Below are 16,624 nucleotides of genomic sequence, written 5' to 3' on the forward strand. Positions count from 1 at the left end.
AAAAAAAAAAAAAAAAAAAAATTTAAACTTCCGCTGCGTTTGGGCACGTAGAAAACCGAGATCCAACATATATATTGACGGGATCGTCCTTCAATAGATTGGCATTTGAATGTCATGGCATTTCATAATAAAAACACAATAATATTAACAACAATTAGAATTATAATTATAATAACCGACTAAAAGTATCTAAAAGTATTGTATAGTTCTTTCAAAAAAAAAAAAAAAAAAAAAAGTATTGTATAGAATTATAAGCATTTTAAATATACTTAATTTGTGTGGATAAGAAGCACGTGAAGGACCTGATATGGCGTCACAAACTCGCCACGACAGCCACCGAGAAAATAAGTTAGTCTCTTGTATGGAACTGTTAAATAACAATCACTACAAGAAAAAATCAAAACAACAACACACATACGACAACGGTTTTTACTAAAACCGTTGTCGTATGCTTTTTAACAACGGTTTTAGTGAAAACCGTTGTCGTATGTGCGTTTTTTAAGCAAAAGACAACGATTTTATAAAAATCGTTATCTTTCGGGGGCAAAAGACAACGGTTTTTAGGGTCAATGACAAGAGTTCTATAAAACCGTTGTCTTTGAGCGTTTTTTAGGATCAAAGACAACGGTTTTCTAAAACCATTGTCGATTGTCCAAAAAAACACGTTCAAAGACAATGGTTTGGAGAAGCTGTGCCATATTTAGCGACGGTTTCAGAAAAACTGTCGCTAATTTAAAAATCGCAATGGTTTTAAGTAAAATCGTCGCATGTTTTAAATTAGCGACGGTTTCAGAAGCGACGGTTGTAAACAAAACCGTCGCAAACCCCCCGACTGATTCTACCATAGAGGCCAACGATAATATCCCCACTTTTGGTTTATTTTCCTCTACACCACTTCACAATACTTAAAATTTTTCTCTTTTACACAATTTTAGTTTCGATTTAGGGTAAATTTTTTTGCTTTAATTTTTGGTAAATTTTTAAGTGTTAGTTAAGTTCATGAATATTGTTAGTATAATCAAATTGTAAGTTTTTTTTAGATATTTTAAATTATTAAAAGTAAATTTTTTTATTTTACTGAAAATATTAACGACGGAAATCATGAGAAAATCGTCGCTAATTACTAATTTTATTTGTTACAACAACGGTGAAAAACCGTTGTCTTTGAACGAACCTTTTAACCACATGGGCTTTAACAACGGTTTTTCAAGACATACGACAACGGTGAAACACCGTTGTCGTATGTTTTTTTTCTTATATTAAATGATAATAAACATAAATCATCCATAAAATATTTATAAATGCAATATGCAATGCATGTAACTGAGCTCGAAGTATACAAGATAAAACAGGAGTCAATAAACGATATGATAACAACTGGAACAATGCTCGAACTAACACACAGAGAAGTTACATCATCATACAACTAAACAGTCTTGGTATAATTGTGTGAGGTATGTTGTGATGTGTCGACTCGACCTTCATACCGCTATCAAAGATACAACAAGAATGGCAAAAAGAAACAAAACTCGGTATCAAAGTCTCAGTGATCACCCCGAAGGGCTACACTAACAGGCGGAATGCTCAATCGTATCTACAACCTCGTATAAAAAAGGCCTATCAACGACTCCAAGATTCCGAGATGAAAACTTTAAGTGTCGAGTAACTATGAAATAGCAAGAGTAACTATGAAATAGCAAGAGTTAAGAGGAAGAATAAGGTTCAAGATAAATGTCATAATATTATGTCATATTCTAAATGTGAATTTGGCCAAACTCAGAACCCATCATGCCTCACATTTGATCCGTCCTGCCTCGTTTCGAAAAACCGATTGGCTTAATTCAGGTTAATTAGACCCATTGGACCAGCCAAAATAATATTTAAACAAAATTAAATACAAAATAAGAAAATTAAAAATTAATAAATCTTTTAAATTATTTTCAAACTTTATATTAATAATATTTAAGAAAAAAAATATTATAGTAAATTAAAATATATCAATTTTTATTCATTTAATAATTACTAAGGAAAAAAATGTGTGATTGTTTATTTTCATACTAAATTTATGACAACAGAACAAAATTATTTCAATATTAAAATATTATAAAATAAAATTATGAATAAAATATTTATTATTCAATATAAGAAAAATATAGTTATATTATTAATAATATACATACACATATACTTATATAAATATAACTGTGAGGCGGGTCAGTTAAACTCGTGATCTATAACATATCCGCTCGAGATCCGTTTAACTAGGTTTAAACCAGTCTCGTCGGAGGGGTTTAATATGGTATCAAGTTTAGACTCGACCTATTGCCATGTTTACGTATAGCATAAGTCACAAATAACAAGACAAATATGAGTATACCTTAATTTATGTATTGTCAAAGTATGTTATTGGACCATTATTTATACCAACTCACAAACAATAGAAACGACCGACTTGTCAACTTTAATTTCCAAATCCTCCGCCTAAAATTACATGAATTTTCCAAACAGCCAAATAAATTCACAAGTATCAACAATAACTCGAATACTTCAAATTAATCCACAAACACAAGTTGAAGTATTTTCCAAACTCATACTAATATCTCTGAAATTTTATTAGAAAATTCCCAAAAATTAAAATAGTCTACTTTCGGAAATTTTTTTGGCTTGATAACCTCAAAATAACCCAGTGGTATCGAACAACAATATCTCAGTATATAACAAATTTGTTGATCTTATTACAGTAAATTTATTTTTTGAAATTGGTTCGTATTCTAAAATCGATTCCCAGATTATCAAAACTTGAGCAAGCCCTAGCATTTTGAATCGTGTTTTGATGAATCTGGGTCGCGTTCAAAGAGACACAACCCAGATATCAAAACTCGACCCAGAGAAACAAATTTTGTATATGATTGTGTGGGGTCGAGATTTAATGAATCTGGTCGTGTTTTAGATTCATAAACACTTGACCCAGATATTGCAAATAACTAAAGCGTTTTGAAATCGCATTTATGTTTTTAATATTAGTTTTAGAAAAAGTCGTGCTCAACCCAAAACGAATACACGACCCCGTTTTTAATATCAGTTTTAGTTGGGTCGAGTTTATGTGTTTGGATTGAGCTCGACCGAGACGACCCAGATTGAAAAATTCGACCAAAAGTTTTCATTTTTTTCTATTTCAAATAATAATTTACTATTATTTTCTTCATATTTATTTCCCCACAAAACTTGAAAGAAATCAGTTTTATGAGTGCAAGCTGACATTGAGGTATAAAACCATTATCTTTTAGCATTTTTTTTTAGGGGTCAAAGACAACGGTTTATAGTCTATTACCGTATTTTTTTGGACAGACGACAACAGTTTTAGAAAACCGTTGTGGATTAGCGTGTTTTTTGGACAAACAACAACGATTTTGTTTAAACCGTCGCTAAATATAACAACGGTTTTAAGCAAAACCGTCGCAATTTTGAAAATAGCGACGGTTTATTTTTAAAATAGCGACGGTTTAATAAACAACCGTCGCTAAATAGCGATGGTTTTCGATTAGCGACGGTTTAATAAACAATCTTCGCAAAAACTATCGCAAACTGTCTATAAATGCTCGCGTTTTTGGTCCATTTTCCTCCACACCGCTTCACATCTACGATAAATGTTTCTCTCTTAGACGATTTTAGTTTCGATTTAGGGTAAATTTTTTCACTTCAATTCTTGATAAATTTTTAAGTGTTAGTTAAAATCATGAATATTATTAGCATAGTCAGATTATAATTTTTTTTTGGTAGATTTATTAAATTATAAAAGTAATTTTTTTTTATTTTACTTAAAAAATTAGCAACGGATTATGTCTAAGACATAATCCATCGCTAATTACGTCGCTCATTAGAGACGGCTTAGTCAAAAATCGGAGCGACAGTATATCATAAACCGTCGCAAATGATAGCTACGACAACGGTTTACCTTTGTTTGAGTGATTTGAAAGCCAAGATTAATGAATTCGGAAATGGTGGAGGTGAAGAAGTGAATGTTGAGAAATTGAAAGTAACCAGCTTTTATTTTGTGACAGCTGTATTGGGTCCTCGACGTAAAAAAAAAAAATGAATTAGTGGACCTGGAGTGAATTAGGTTTGTTGATGACTTGGATAGTTTTAATAACTATTCATGGGGTGTATTAGCTTTCGAGGAAGCAGTTCATGAATTGTGAAAAAACCTTGAAAGCAAGTTTATAAGTTATAAAAATTTTGCCGAATGACATAAGAATGATCCGATTTTAGTGGGTTCGCTAGCTTCCATATCATTAGCTTTATTCTTTCTTTGAAGATAATAAAATATTGTATGTTTTTCTAAAAAAATATTTCTAAGGTAGTAATCATACTAATATATGTGTGTAACGTGTTTTTGCTAGGTTTTGGCATTTGAATATTTTTCTTATGTTGATGAAACATTTGCTACTCTCAGAGAGATTGCAAATATCCCAATACTTCGGATGTGTCATTGGGTGACAAAGAAATGGAGTAAGAATCATTCTCCTTCAATTTATGATGTTATCAAATCGTTCAGTAGTGTTCTAGACAAGGTAAATACGAAGAATCCAATTTATTTACTTTTGCATTACATAATATATTCTTTGTTAGCTAATGTTAATAAATAATATAGGCTATTGGGCATGCTTACTTTGACTCCGACGGAGATATTGTTTTGCACTATTTTTCTAGCGATTTTGTTGATTCAACTCCTGATGTTGTGTCCATTAGCACCACGAAGTAGATGAGTCAAGGTGTCAAAGTCTTGTGTAGTCAATATTCATTGGTCGATCCAAAGCATGATGATGTGGATGAGCATCGACGGTCTCCCCAGCCATCTATCTCTAGAGGCAGGGGTCATACATCTCATCTGACATCCATAGATAGGTTTCGTACATATTCTCGGTGATCTAGAGTATTGGCTTTCTCGCATAGACTGATAGAGCCCACTCTGTCTCATGTCATAGAGATATGACTCATGTATCTCCCCCATCCACATTTAGAACTCATCCATTTCGTACATATATGAAAGAATTCCATATGATAAGTTTGGAGGACAGACCTACGGTACTACAAAAAGATCAAGCAGATGGATTTTCACATATTATGGATATACTGAAACACATCCAGACATATGTATCGAGCTTAAAACAAATTATGGGGAGACTGCCGGTGGAGAGTATTGTTGGCGATAAGTTTTACCAATATTGGTATCATTAATTATATGTTTAGCTTAAAATATTTTACCAATATTGTTGCAGTCTGTATTATGTATGTTTAATTTTGTAACAATCTCGTTTATCATATGTTGGTGAGACATCGTTTAGAATACATGAAGATGGGCCATTTAAGAGGGATAGGTCATTTGAGAGGACTGAGAGAGTAGAGGAGGAGGTAGATACGACAGTGAGAGGTAGATGTGCAGACACAGCTGTTTTTGAAATATTATTTACAATATATGAAGAGGAGGAAGAGCCATTTGAGAGAGAGAGAGAGGTCGATTGAGAGGGCTGAGAGAGTAGAGGAGGATGTGGATATGACAGTGAGAGACAGAGGTGCAGACACAACTTTTGTTGATGTGACATTATTTACAATATATGAAGAGGAGTAAGAGCCGTTTTAGATGGCTGAGAGAGAAGAGGAGGTGGATACGCTAGCCAGTGAGGGATAGAGATGCAGAAACAACTGTGGCGATGAGACATTAGTTACAGTACGTGTAGAGGGGAAGGAGTCGTTTAAGATACTACATGAGGCGCATGAGATGTTTTCAGAGATACGTTGTCATTGTTCTTGGTTAAAAGAATAAGACGATTCATTAGTAGATCGTGGGAACGATGTGAGGCTGAGATTGATCATACGATGGAAATAATGACAAAATCTAGGTTGATCTCATCTTACAATAAGAAATGGTTCCTTGACTTGTCTACACCAGATTGTCGGTTGTGCAATGATGTGCTTTTTTCTTTGGTTTATTGCATATTAAGTTAAAAATTAAAAAATTTAATTATATATTTTTTCAGCATATCCAAGAATGCTCACGGGGATTAATTGAATTGTAAAAGACCTACATGTATTTCTTTTCACATGATGTGTCATTGATGGACCCCAATTTTCACCAGTTCGTTTTGAGTGCTTTCGATTGAGGCAGATTAAATAATATAGAATGTTTGATGCAATATGTAAGAGCAGAATATAATGAGTCACAGTTCCATGGGTGAAGGCCAAGCTGATTGTGATCTCCTTTCATCACCCCGATCATTGGATTTTATTGAAATGCATGCCTAAAATAAGGAAGACCAATTATATGGATTTCGATCGCAGTGTGGACCGGAGTGGTAAACTTTATGATCGAGCAAAACTTGCACATTAAAATTCTTGGTAAAACGTCAATAAAATTAAAGCTCAATATAATCGCAAGTGCACGATGTCAAGTAATAATATAGTGTACACGAGTACGAGTATCGTTCCTCCAGAGACCGTATTTCACAATTTTTATTTTCAATTATTAAACTTTAGCAACGATTATTTGAATGATTACTTACTACTATGATTATGAAATAATAAATTACCAAATAATTCAAAGATTGAATGATGAAATCGTTAAACTAAAATGATTAATTAAGGATTCAATGAGAAATGAATTTGTTGAGAATCTTGGTTCACCTATCCCTCGTTAATTTAATTAATTCGATTCGACAATAATCCACGCTTCTGACAGAATTTCCTAACCAATTGAACACGTCCTCTCGAGCTATGCCAAACTAATTCAACTCAGTGAAGTAATTAAATCTCTTTAATTATTTATCAAAGGCGAACCGCATTCCTCTCTATGAAATCTCCTAGCTTTCGACCTATTGGACTATGACTTTCAACGTGTATCTAATTTCATATCTCTATGCAAATTGTAAATCCACGTACTATGCTACTCGTTTCTCTCACTAGTTGCTCTCTCGAACTCAATCACAATATGATATTATTATCAAAGTTAGCTACGCTTTAATAATGCAATGAAAATAACAGCATAATCAAGAATATTTCAAAAGTCAATAACTAAATTAATTAAACACGGATTCGGAGTAGGATCTCCTTAAATCCCAAGAAATATGAAATTTAGCTATTAGAATTCATGATAAAACAAGAAAACCAATGTTTAAACAAGAAGTTGTAAACTAGAAATACTAGACTTGTAGAAAACGAGAAGTCGATGATAAAAATCTTGAATTCTTCAACTCCAAGCTTTTTTTCTCCTCCAAACATTGGGAGATGGAACAGAAGCTCAACATTCCAATTGATGCAAATAGTCTGACTAAGGAGTGTAATAAAGAAGAGAATGCTCCTTCAACTTTTCCCAAGGAGGTACAATCAGTTTTGGCACCCTCTGCTGCAGAAACAGTTCATCAATTATTTTCTAAAGCAGAACAACCTTCCTCTTCCAAATCTTCAATGATTATTTTACCATCTTCTGAACCAGCAGGTCAAACAACCACTTATACAAAAGAAGAGCTATCTCTAGCTAATGTGAATGAGTTGTTGCTATCAGTTGCTGAAGAAATTCAGCAGGAGTATAAGGAAGATCAAGAAGCAGAAGAAATGTTGCAACACAACTAGCTGAAGTAGTAATCGAACCAGCTGCTGAAACTATGGTCCTGTCAGAACAAGTTTAGTTGGGAACTAAACAACTTTTTACTATTGAAGCTACAACAACAGTCCAGGAACCATCAGTTGTCTCAGAACTGATTTCCACTCATTTGCTGGTTCCTGAGACATTCTTTATAACTGAAGCATACCATAAACTCATTACGGCTACACCAAATACTTCTGAGGCATCGAGAACTTCAACTTATCATCAGGATCATCCTCATTTTTTCTTTGTCCAAGAAGAGATCGTAACTGAAGTAGCTGAGGAGGTGGATCAAGAGACTGCTCATGAAAAATTAACAGTTGTAAATATCAATGGAAAAGGAAAAAAAAAAAGTTCCAGCTATTGCTGAAGAATTTTCTTTGAAATTGCCATTGGAAACTGATATCATTCTTGCTAGTATTCTGTCCAGTCTGCAAGATCTTAGCTCCACAATTTCTCAAGTTAAATCTACACAACTGCTCCATTTTTTGAGTCTGGAGACATTGAAAGATCATACGATGAAAGGCTTGATGAAATTGACCAAGCACGTATCTGCTATGTTTTCAACAATAGAGAAGATAAAAAAAGAAGCAGTTTCGATTCCCAAAATGGTCACCTCCCAGGAATTGCTCAGCAACCGAATTGATTTTGTGCACACAAGCCTATCCAAGAAGATTGATACTGTGCAAAATCAGTTTGCTGGAGTTTCCGCTCAAATAAGTACAACATTCATATATTTTCTAAAGTGGCGAGTGTTGACAAAAAGGGGGAAGAGCAGAAGAAATCAGAAAATACGGAAAGCAGTAAGAATCACAGTGAACCAGACAGTTCAACTGATGAAGGATCAGCTGACAACAAAGCCAAAATATAACAAAGCCCGGTTCATCAGTTACAGTCTGAAGAGCGTACTATCTTGTAAACTTTTTAATCTAAAATATTTGTACGAATCTGTACTTACCTTTTTCATAGTTAATAAAAAGTTCATTCTTAGTTATGTACGAATTTGTACATTTTTAGGAAATATAATCAGTTAAACAATTCAGTATTCTAAGTTTTGTCAAACAACGAAAAGGGCAAAATTGCTGGAAACTATGAGTTTCACAAAAAAATCGGTAAAATAAATGGAGAACCAAACTGAACTGACGCAACTGAAAATTTGTAATTGATCTTAAAACTAAAAATGACTTATCGGACTGAAATGGATTAAGAACTAAAGAAAATAGACTAAACTTCTTATAAATATAACGAAAAAATTGATGATTCGAAGATTGTTAAACAGATTGAAGATCAGAACTGAAAACTTCGCAAAACTGAACTGAAATGACCTAAATGAACTGGAATGATCAAACCGAAAAGGCATCAGTTAGAACTTATGTACTCCAGCTAAACTGATTAGTCGACCAGTTAAACTCCTGATCAGTTAGCCACATCATCAGTTGCAATTTGAAACACAGCAGACAAACTGACAGTCTATACCAAAGCAGAATAGTCTGATACATCGTACCCCTGTCAGAAAAATTCATCTACATGGACTAGAAGACGATTCAACGAATATTAATCATTTAATACATTCAATGTGACCGTTATAATCAAAGACTATATATAGCTGATAAGTTCAGTTGAAGAAAGAGGTTAACGATTAAAAAAAGAAAAAATAATCCATGAACAACTATATCAAGAACAAATCAGTCAGTTGCGATTCACTCTTGAAGTTTATTCAGTTTACAAATTGCAAAAAATTTAGCTCTTACTTCATTGATTTATTTGTAACATTCAGACAATTTATTAGAGCTATTCAGTTAACAACTAATAAGTAATAAGAAGAAAACTAAGAGTTTCAATTTGATATTGTGTAAGTCCAACTGAAGTGGGTTATTACAATCCATTGTAATTAATCAAAGTCTTTTAATGAATTCATATTCTTGAGATAGAAGGGGTGACGTAGGAGTAGTTGAAGTCTCCAAACATCCATAAAACTCTTTGTGTCCATCATTTTATTCATTTTGTTATCGATGTCTTAGTAAAAAATATTCAATCTATTATTCAGTTTGTTTTCGCACTACTACTATTAGTTAACTGATCGATATTGACATATAAGATCTCAGAACTAGTTCCTTAAAGAACTGATTCATATTCAAAAAGATTTCAAAAATCGAAGTGTTTATTCAACCCTCTCTTATAAACACATCATCTTCATTAACCGATCCTAACAGCTTGTCAGTTTGGAAATCAAGTTAGGTCGTCTTTTAAAAACAAAGGATGTAACTCATCAATCTGGAGCTTAGAACTGTTGCATTCAGAATTTTTTGGTTCTTTTCCAGTCATAATTTTAAGGAAAATGAAATACACCATGGTTATTGTGAATGAGTCTCGTTGTAAAGACGATTTTTTTTTTATTTCAGTTGTAAACGCTTCCGCTTAGTTTTATCGTTTTTGAGTATTCTCATTGTAAAGACAATTTTTTCCGTTTGATTATGCGTTATAAACTGGTTTTGGTTTATCATGTACTACGATGCTTGTTGTTTCGATTGTGTAGTTGTAAAACAAAGTCGGTGTTGACTAACCCCAGTCTCGGGACGTGACAGTAACAAACTCTGCTTCTTCAACTCTCAGACTTCCAAACTTTGATGTTAACATTCTTAGCTTGGTTCTTCACATGCTTTCAGATCCTTCGCGGTTTCTTTGAAGGATATCCCAAGAATCCTTGGAAGAGACACATTTTGTGATGAGTCTGAACATGTTTATGTCAACAGAAGTGAAAATGACATTAAGTCCCTTTGAATTAAAATTAGAAATCTAGACTTCGTCAGTCGTCCATGCACTTTCAGACTTAACCTAACTATCACAATCATCACTTTGGTGGAGTCCAACTATCTATAAAACGTTGTCACTCCCTTTCTTTAATGGATTTGATGTACTCTCGTTTTAACTTTCCGAAGATCATGATTGGATTCATCCAGAACTGGTGGTCATAATGCTGTGTAGACAAGTGACACATCTAACGTATTTCTCTCCTGTTAAACAAAAACAACAAGAATCACACTTATTGTGTCAAGAGTTGACTCTGATATCACTTATAAGGGTGGTTGTTTAACATAAAAATACTGTGTAACAAATAGACTGTTTATTTCAGAGTTAAGCATTGTGTACGGTGTTGTAACACTTAAAATAACATGCAACGGAATATTTAAATACACAAAACTTTAAGTAAATAAAATAAGACACAAGGAATTATGTGCAAGTGAACACACGTGTGGGGTGCTTCAAGTCAAAAGATTATCTAGAAAATACTTTCAGCTTACACAAAAATAATACTAGTGAATAAAAGAAAATCTAAATTACTTAACAAAGTGAGGGAGCAAAAGTGCATCCAACACACTTATCAAACCAAATAATCAAAACTACGAATGTGACGTTTGTGAAGTCGAAATTTTTCATGATAAACAACACTCTGATAAATACAATGATCAGATGATGTACATGAATATCATCAACACTCCACGGCAACACAACAAAACAACGACAAGCTACGTACAATTATTCTCCGTTATCCTTTTCTCTCTCTTTTTTTATCTCGTCGTCTAAAACCTTCTTTCGCAGCAACTGTTTTTTCTATTTATGGAATTCCTTTTCCATTGAGTTTATTCCATAAAAAGAATCATACGAAATCTAAAAACAAGAGTTTTATTAAAAAAATAAACTATTTTAGACAATATTTAAAGTTCTTTTCATAAATATCTACCGTCTAGAAGAACAAAACTATATAATTTAATAAACGCAATATTTTCCAAAGAAAAATTTAAATAAGGAATAAATTATATTCATTTCAGCCATAATAATAAAGCTCAACGATGATCCGACGCAAATCACAGATGGAAAGGAATCGATTTACGCAATCAAAATTATTTAACAATTATGATATATTTTGTTTACCAAGGAGAAAGCAAGTCTCCGTCACTTTCTTTTTAAGAATGCATAAAGCAGTTGAATTATTTGAGTCGGGTCAGCCGCCTTGTTTGTTATTTCTTACAATATTGATAGTAATTAAAACTATAGTAAATTTTAATATTGATAGTAATTAAAACTATAGCAAATTTTTTTTATAATAATAAATTAATAATGTTATTGTCCGAATATATGTGAACCTTTAAAGCAGACATTTTCACTCGGTCGATCAAATTATTTCTTCGATTATTTAAAAAGCTGGTGTAAGATGGAACAATTATCACATTATTCAAATGTAAAAACTTGTGTGAGACGATATCAAGGATCATATTTTGTGAGATAAGTATCTTATTTGGGTCATCTACGAAAAGTATTATTTTTATATTAAGAGTATTACTTTTTATATTAAGCGTATTACTTTTTATTATGAATACGATAAAATTGACATGTTTCATAGATAAAGATTCGTGAGACCGTCTCCCACAAGATATTCTTATTCAAATTCACCCATTCAAAAACCTGAAAGGCCAACTTAATTAATTTAGATGACAACTGGATAAATTTGGCATTTAGTTCCTGAACGGAAATGGGTTGCGGACTTGTTTGGTGGGACCAACCAAAATCATCGTAAAAGATCCACGAATACGTACAAAATGCCTCGACTATTTATGCAACTCACAAATTCTTGTTTTTTCAGACATGATTTTTTTTTAATCACATGCTTTTTATATGAAATAAAATAAAAACTATCGACTTCGGAGCCTCCGATTTTTCAAAATTCGAGTTAAATTTTTATGTAAAGTATGGAATTGTTTTCTCTCTAAGAATTTACAGAATTTATTGATTATTAGAAATTAATTTATTTTGGTCTTTAGATGAAAGTTGATTTTCCGCCATAATTTTATTTTATCATTTTTGGCAGTTAATTTTTTGTACGAAAATATAATAAAATAATAATTCAATCGTATATATATGTCATTTATTCCATAAAAATGATAAAATTTTAAATTATTAGATAAAGGCTCATCCTACAATAAGTGTTAAAAGGAAACTCCAAGCAATTTATGATATTTGTTAATAAACAACCAAAAATAAATTTTTTTGTATAATTTATCAACATATTTCAAATCATCTTAATATGAAATAGTCATGAATCCGATATATTCCCAATATAATTAAAGTAGGTCTCTTGTGAAACGATCTCGCGAATCTTTATCTGTGAGACGGGTCAACCCTACCGATATTCACAATAAAAAGTAATACTCTTAGCATAAAAAGTAATATTTTTTCATGAATGACCAAAATAAGAAATCCGTCTCACAAAATACGACCCACAAGACCGTCTGACACAAGTTTTTGTCATATAATTATCGCATTCAACAAATTTACGAACGAGACAATACTTTTACTTAGAACACTTAGATTTTATTTTAAAAAACAAATTCGCACCATTACATTACTATGTTGACATTGTGACAATATTCCCTTTTAATTTAATGATTAACAAATATTTCAGTTTCCGAACTTAGTTAATTTATTTTTTTTACATTAAAATAATCCCTATAATAATTAACTATAGTTTCTTTGTCCAAGTTCATCCCGGGATCGAATCTATTATACTTTTTCGTCCCCATCCAATTCTTGAAAATCAGTGACTTGTTATGAATTTCAAGTGGGGACATTCTTGTTGTAAGATCGATCATTGTTTAATGCTCCTAGTAACCTCTTAGAATTTTTTAAAATTGTTTAATTTCCTACCAATATTTAATCATATATAACCCTTGATTCTTGATTTTAAACACATTTTTTACAAAAGATTTTGAAGTTTTGGCAGCCAAAAATGAACAATCAAGGCTTTGGATCTTTCCACAATTTATCAGGTATTGGTCTCCTCCATCCATTGATATATATTGTTCAAGAAAGATCAACACTGTCTTATTTGCACAGCTCCCAGCTGATAAAAACAAATTTAGTCAGTTCATGAGTTTTTCGAGTTGATTCGTAACTTTCAAAATTTATAGTGAGTTCGAGCTACGTAAAAATATCATGGTCCATATCGAGCTCATAATATGAAAAATGAAATAGTATTTATTTTGTTAAATTCATACGCACCTTTAATTTTGTTACTTTTATTTTTTATTCCACAATTTTCGATACATCTGAATTAATTAAGTGAAATTTACCAGCGGTTCTAATTATGTTATATATGAATATTGGCATTAAACTTTTGCAGATCGTGGGCAGTTCGATTTCAGCCAGATCTCATATTCACAGATGTTTGATAATTCTAATGATACAGAAATCCCACCATTTAATCCTTCCAAAAAAGAACATTTTCAATCCGTAGACACTTTGCAGTCTCTTGTTCAATCTTGTTTGTGCAGTAAACAATGCCTGTCATCACAACAAAAGTCAATCAAATCTTGCAACGTTAATGTCCCAGAATGCAAGAACCATAAGCTTCGACCAGACAAAACAATATCCAACAGCTCGAGCTCGAGGTACTCGAGGTCCGGTTTCGACAAAATCAATCGTATTGTAAGTACATAAGAATCCAGGTTCTATAATATGTCATAGTGTTATTATAATATCATCCAATTTGAGATATTTTGAATGATAATCATTCATCAGTGCGGCAAATTTCAGCTGGAGACAACACTGATCGGTTCGAAGAATGTTGTTTCGGAAAAAGAAAACAAGAAGAGGATTAGATGGACTGAGGATCTTCACACGAAGTTTATAACAAGTGTGTGTCGTCTAGGTGGTCCAAAAAGTAAGTAGAAGGATCTATATATACATAAATCGAACAGACCAAAAAAGTTCTTACCCAAAAAACATCTCATGTTGATAATTACTTGTATTATTGGCTGAGTGCAGAGGCAACACCAAAGGCAATCCTTAATCTAATGAACTGTGATGGGCTCACAATTTTTCATGTTAAAAGCCACTTACAGGTTAACTCATTTTATTTTTACTTTCCATCGTCTTTTCTTTTGGGATGACATTCATTAACATAGACAAGGAACTAATTAATTAAGGTTGCAAACCCTATGAAAAACGAATTAAACCACAAATTTACTAAATTTTGGAAACTCTTTAAAATGGTTCTTAGTAATTTTTTGTCATATTACAGAAATATCGTGTCTCCCAACTGATCATGCAACAAACCACAGAAGGTGCCATCTTTGCTTCTTCAATCCATCCATCCATCCATCCATGCTTTTAACTTTAAATATTATCTTTCTTTAACGTTAATCACACATCTCTGAATGAATATCTTTATTTAATGCAGGGATTACTGAACCGATCGATACAAAAATGTGAGTTTAAAATGTGGCGGAAAATTCTAAAATTTGTCCTATAATTTGAACTATTTAGGTTTTGTTCCTGTAAAAATTTGATCTCAATGCTATAAATTTTTTTTATTCTTTCACGTTTAGTCGGGTGAATTTTTGAAATTTTAAAGAATATTAAAAAAAATACTTAATTAGCTAGTATTGGAACAAAAGTTTTTCGCAAAAGGAAATAAATAATTTTTGAAAGTTATTCATAACTTTTAAAATTTATACAAAATTTATTTTGCCTTATAAGGGTTTCTTGGGTAGCTTCGAGTGGCCCACATGGTTTGGATGGACAAGATTCACACACATATTGTGATTTTAAAAAAAAAATTAGTGGACCCCATGTATGTGTGGCTAAATTTGGGCCCTTGATTCTATCATAGGGTAGTGCCCCTACATGTAGGATGAAATCAACTGGTTTCTTGATACATGACTTGTGCATGCATTTCACAGGAACATACAGATCGTGGAAGCGCTGAGGCTACAAATGGATGTTCAGAACCATTTGTGCCGACAATTAGAGGTATTATTAATTAATTATTAAATGTATATGTGCTAAAAGATTTCGAAAACATTTGAAAGCTCTCTGAGAACAAATAATGTAATAATATCCTTTAAAATTTTAAAATTCTGCACAAGATCACTAGCAAATTAAACTAGCAAAATTTAAAAATTGTCTCATCGATTGGTCTAATTAATAAGGCTTCGATTCTCTAATCAATTACTCAAAATTTGATCTTAATATAACAAATTTGTTATTATTCTCAATTTTTTTTTTCTTTTTTTGCGTACGTATTTAGTCCGAGTTTAATCATAGTGCGACATAGATTATGATATTGCTGACATATTCGACTAAACTTTAGAACTCCGGGTAAAATCAAACTAAACGTGCCAAAAAAAAAAAATTGTTGTGTTAAACCAAATTTAGACCAAGAAGAAAATCAAAAGTTTATATAGGCAAACTTAATAAACCAATTTTAAAATGTTCTCTAACAAAACCAGATATATGTTGAGGTTTTATCCAATTAACATTTTCGAAAGGCTATAATTAGTCCATGATTATAAACATAATAATTAATGTAATACTCGTACGTATAAAAACATTAATTTTATTTAATGTGCACTTTTTATATGTTCAGAATCAGAAGAAATTGCAACTGAGGATTGAAGAACAAGCAAAGCAGCTAGATAACATGATCAAGTGCCAATTGAAAACGAAATAGCTAGGCTGTGCGTATTAATGTTCAAGAATTGGCTGTGTGTTAGATTCATATTCTTTTTGACAATCAATTAGGGTTTTTTTTTCCCATCAAGCTAAAGTAGTTATTTTTGACAAGTGGCGGAGCCACAGTCCTTGCCCGGGTGGTCCTAAATTTATTTTTAAAATTTATATGTAAATTTTTGTATAATTTTAGATAAATTTGATATTAGTTCGGGTAGATCAATTTAAAATATTAAAGTATTTTATAGTTTAAAATTCTAGTTTGGGTAGAGTCGTATTCCTGACTCCGCTGCTATAAAGGACAACTATTGTCCAATTTTAAAACTACAGCAAAATGAAACCATTTTCAGAACTAACATATCACAATGGTACTATATAACACTGTATTAGGTCCTACCTGCGTACAAGAGTACTGATACAGTCTTTGTTCTTACATAAAAATAAAACATGTTTTTTTTTTTATTATTATTATTATTA

The 16,624-nt window shown here is 32.0% G+C and overlaps 1 protein-coding gene across 1 annotated transcript; it reads left to right on the forward strand.

Moving 5' to 3' along the window:
* Nucleotides 1–13,393: 13,393 nt before the first annotated feature.
* Nucleotides 13,394–14,908, forward strand: LOC140988306 (uncharacterized). The gene is made up of 6 exons (XM_073457337.1): nucleotides 13,394–13,464; nucleotides 13,818–14,122; nucleotides 14,216–14,357; nucleotides 14,462–14,538; nucleotides 14,718–14,760; nucleotides 14,877–14,908. The coding sequence occupies exons 1-6, from the start codon at nucleotides 13,425–13,427 to the stop codon at nucleotides 14,906–14,908; spliced, it is 639 nt and encodes a 212-aa protein (XP_073313438.1). The 5' UTR covers nucleotides 13,394–13,424.
* Nucleotides 14,909–16,624: the final 1,716 nt, after the last annotated feature.

The sequence above is a fragment of the Primulina huaijiensis genome, chromosome 11 (genome assembly GCF_012295235.1).
Source record: "Primulina huaijiensis isolate GDHJ02 chromosome 11, ASM1229523v2, whole genome shotgun sequence".
Taxonomy (NCBI): domain Eukaryota; kingdom Viridiplantae; phylum Streptophyta; class Magnoliopsida; order Lamiales; family Gesneriaceae; genus Primulina; species Primulina huaijiensis.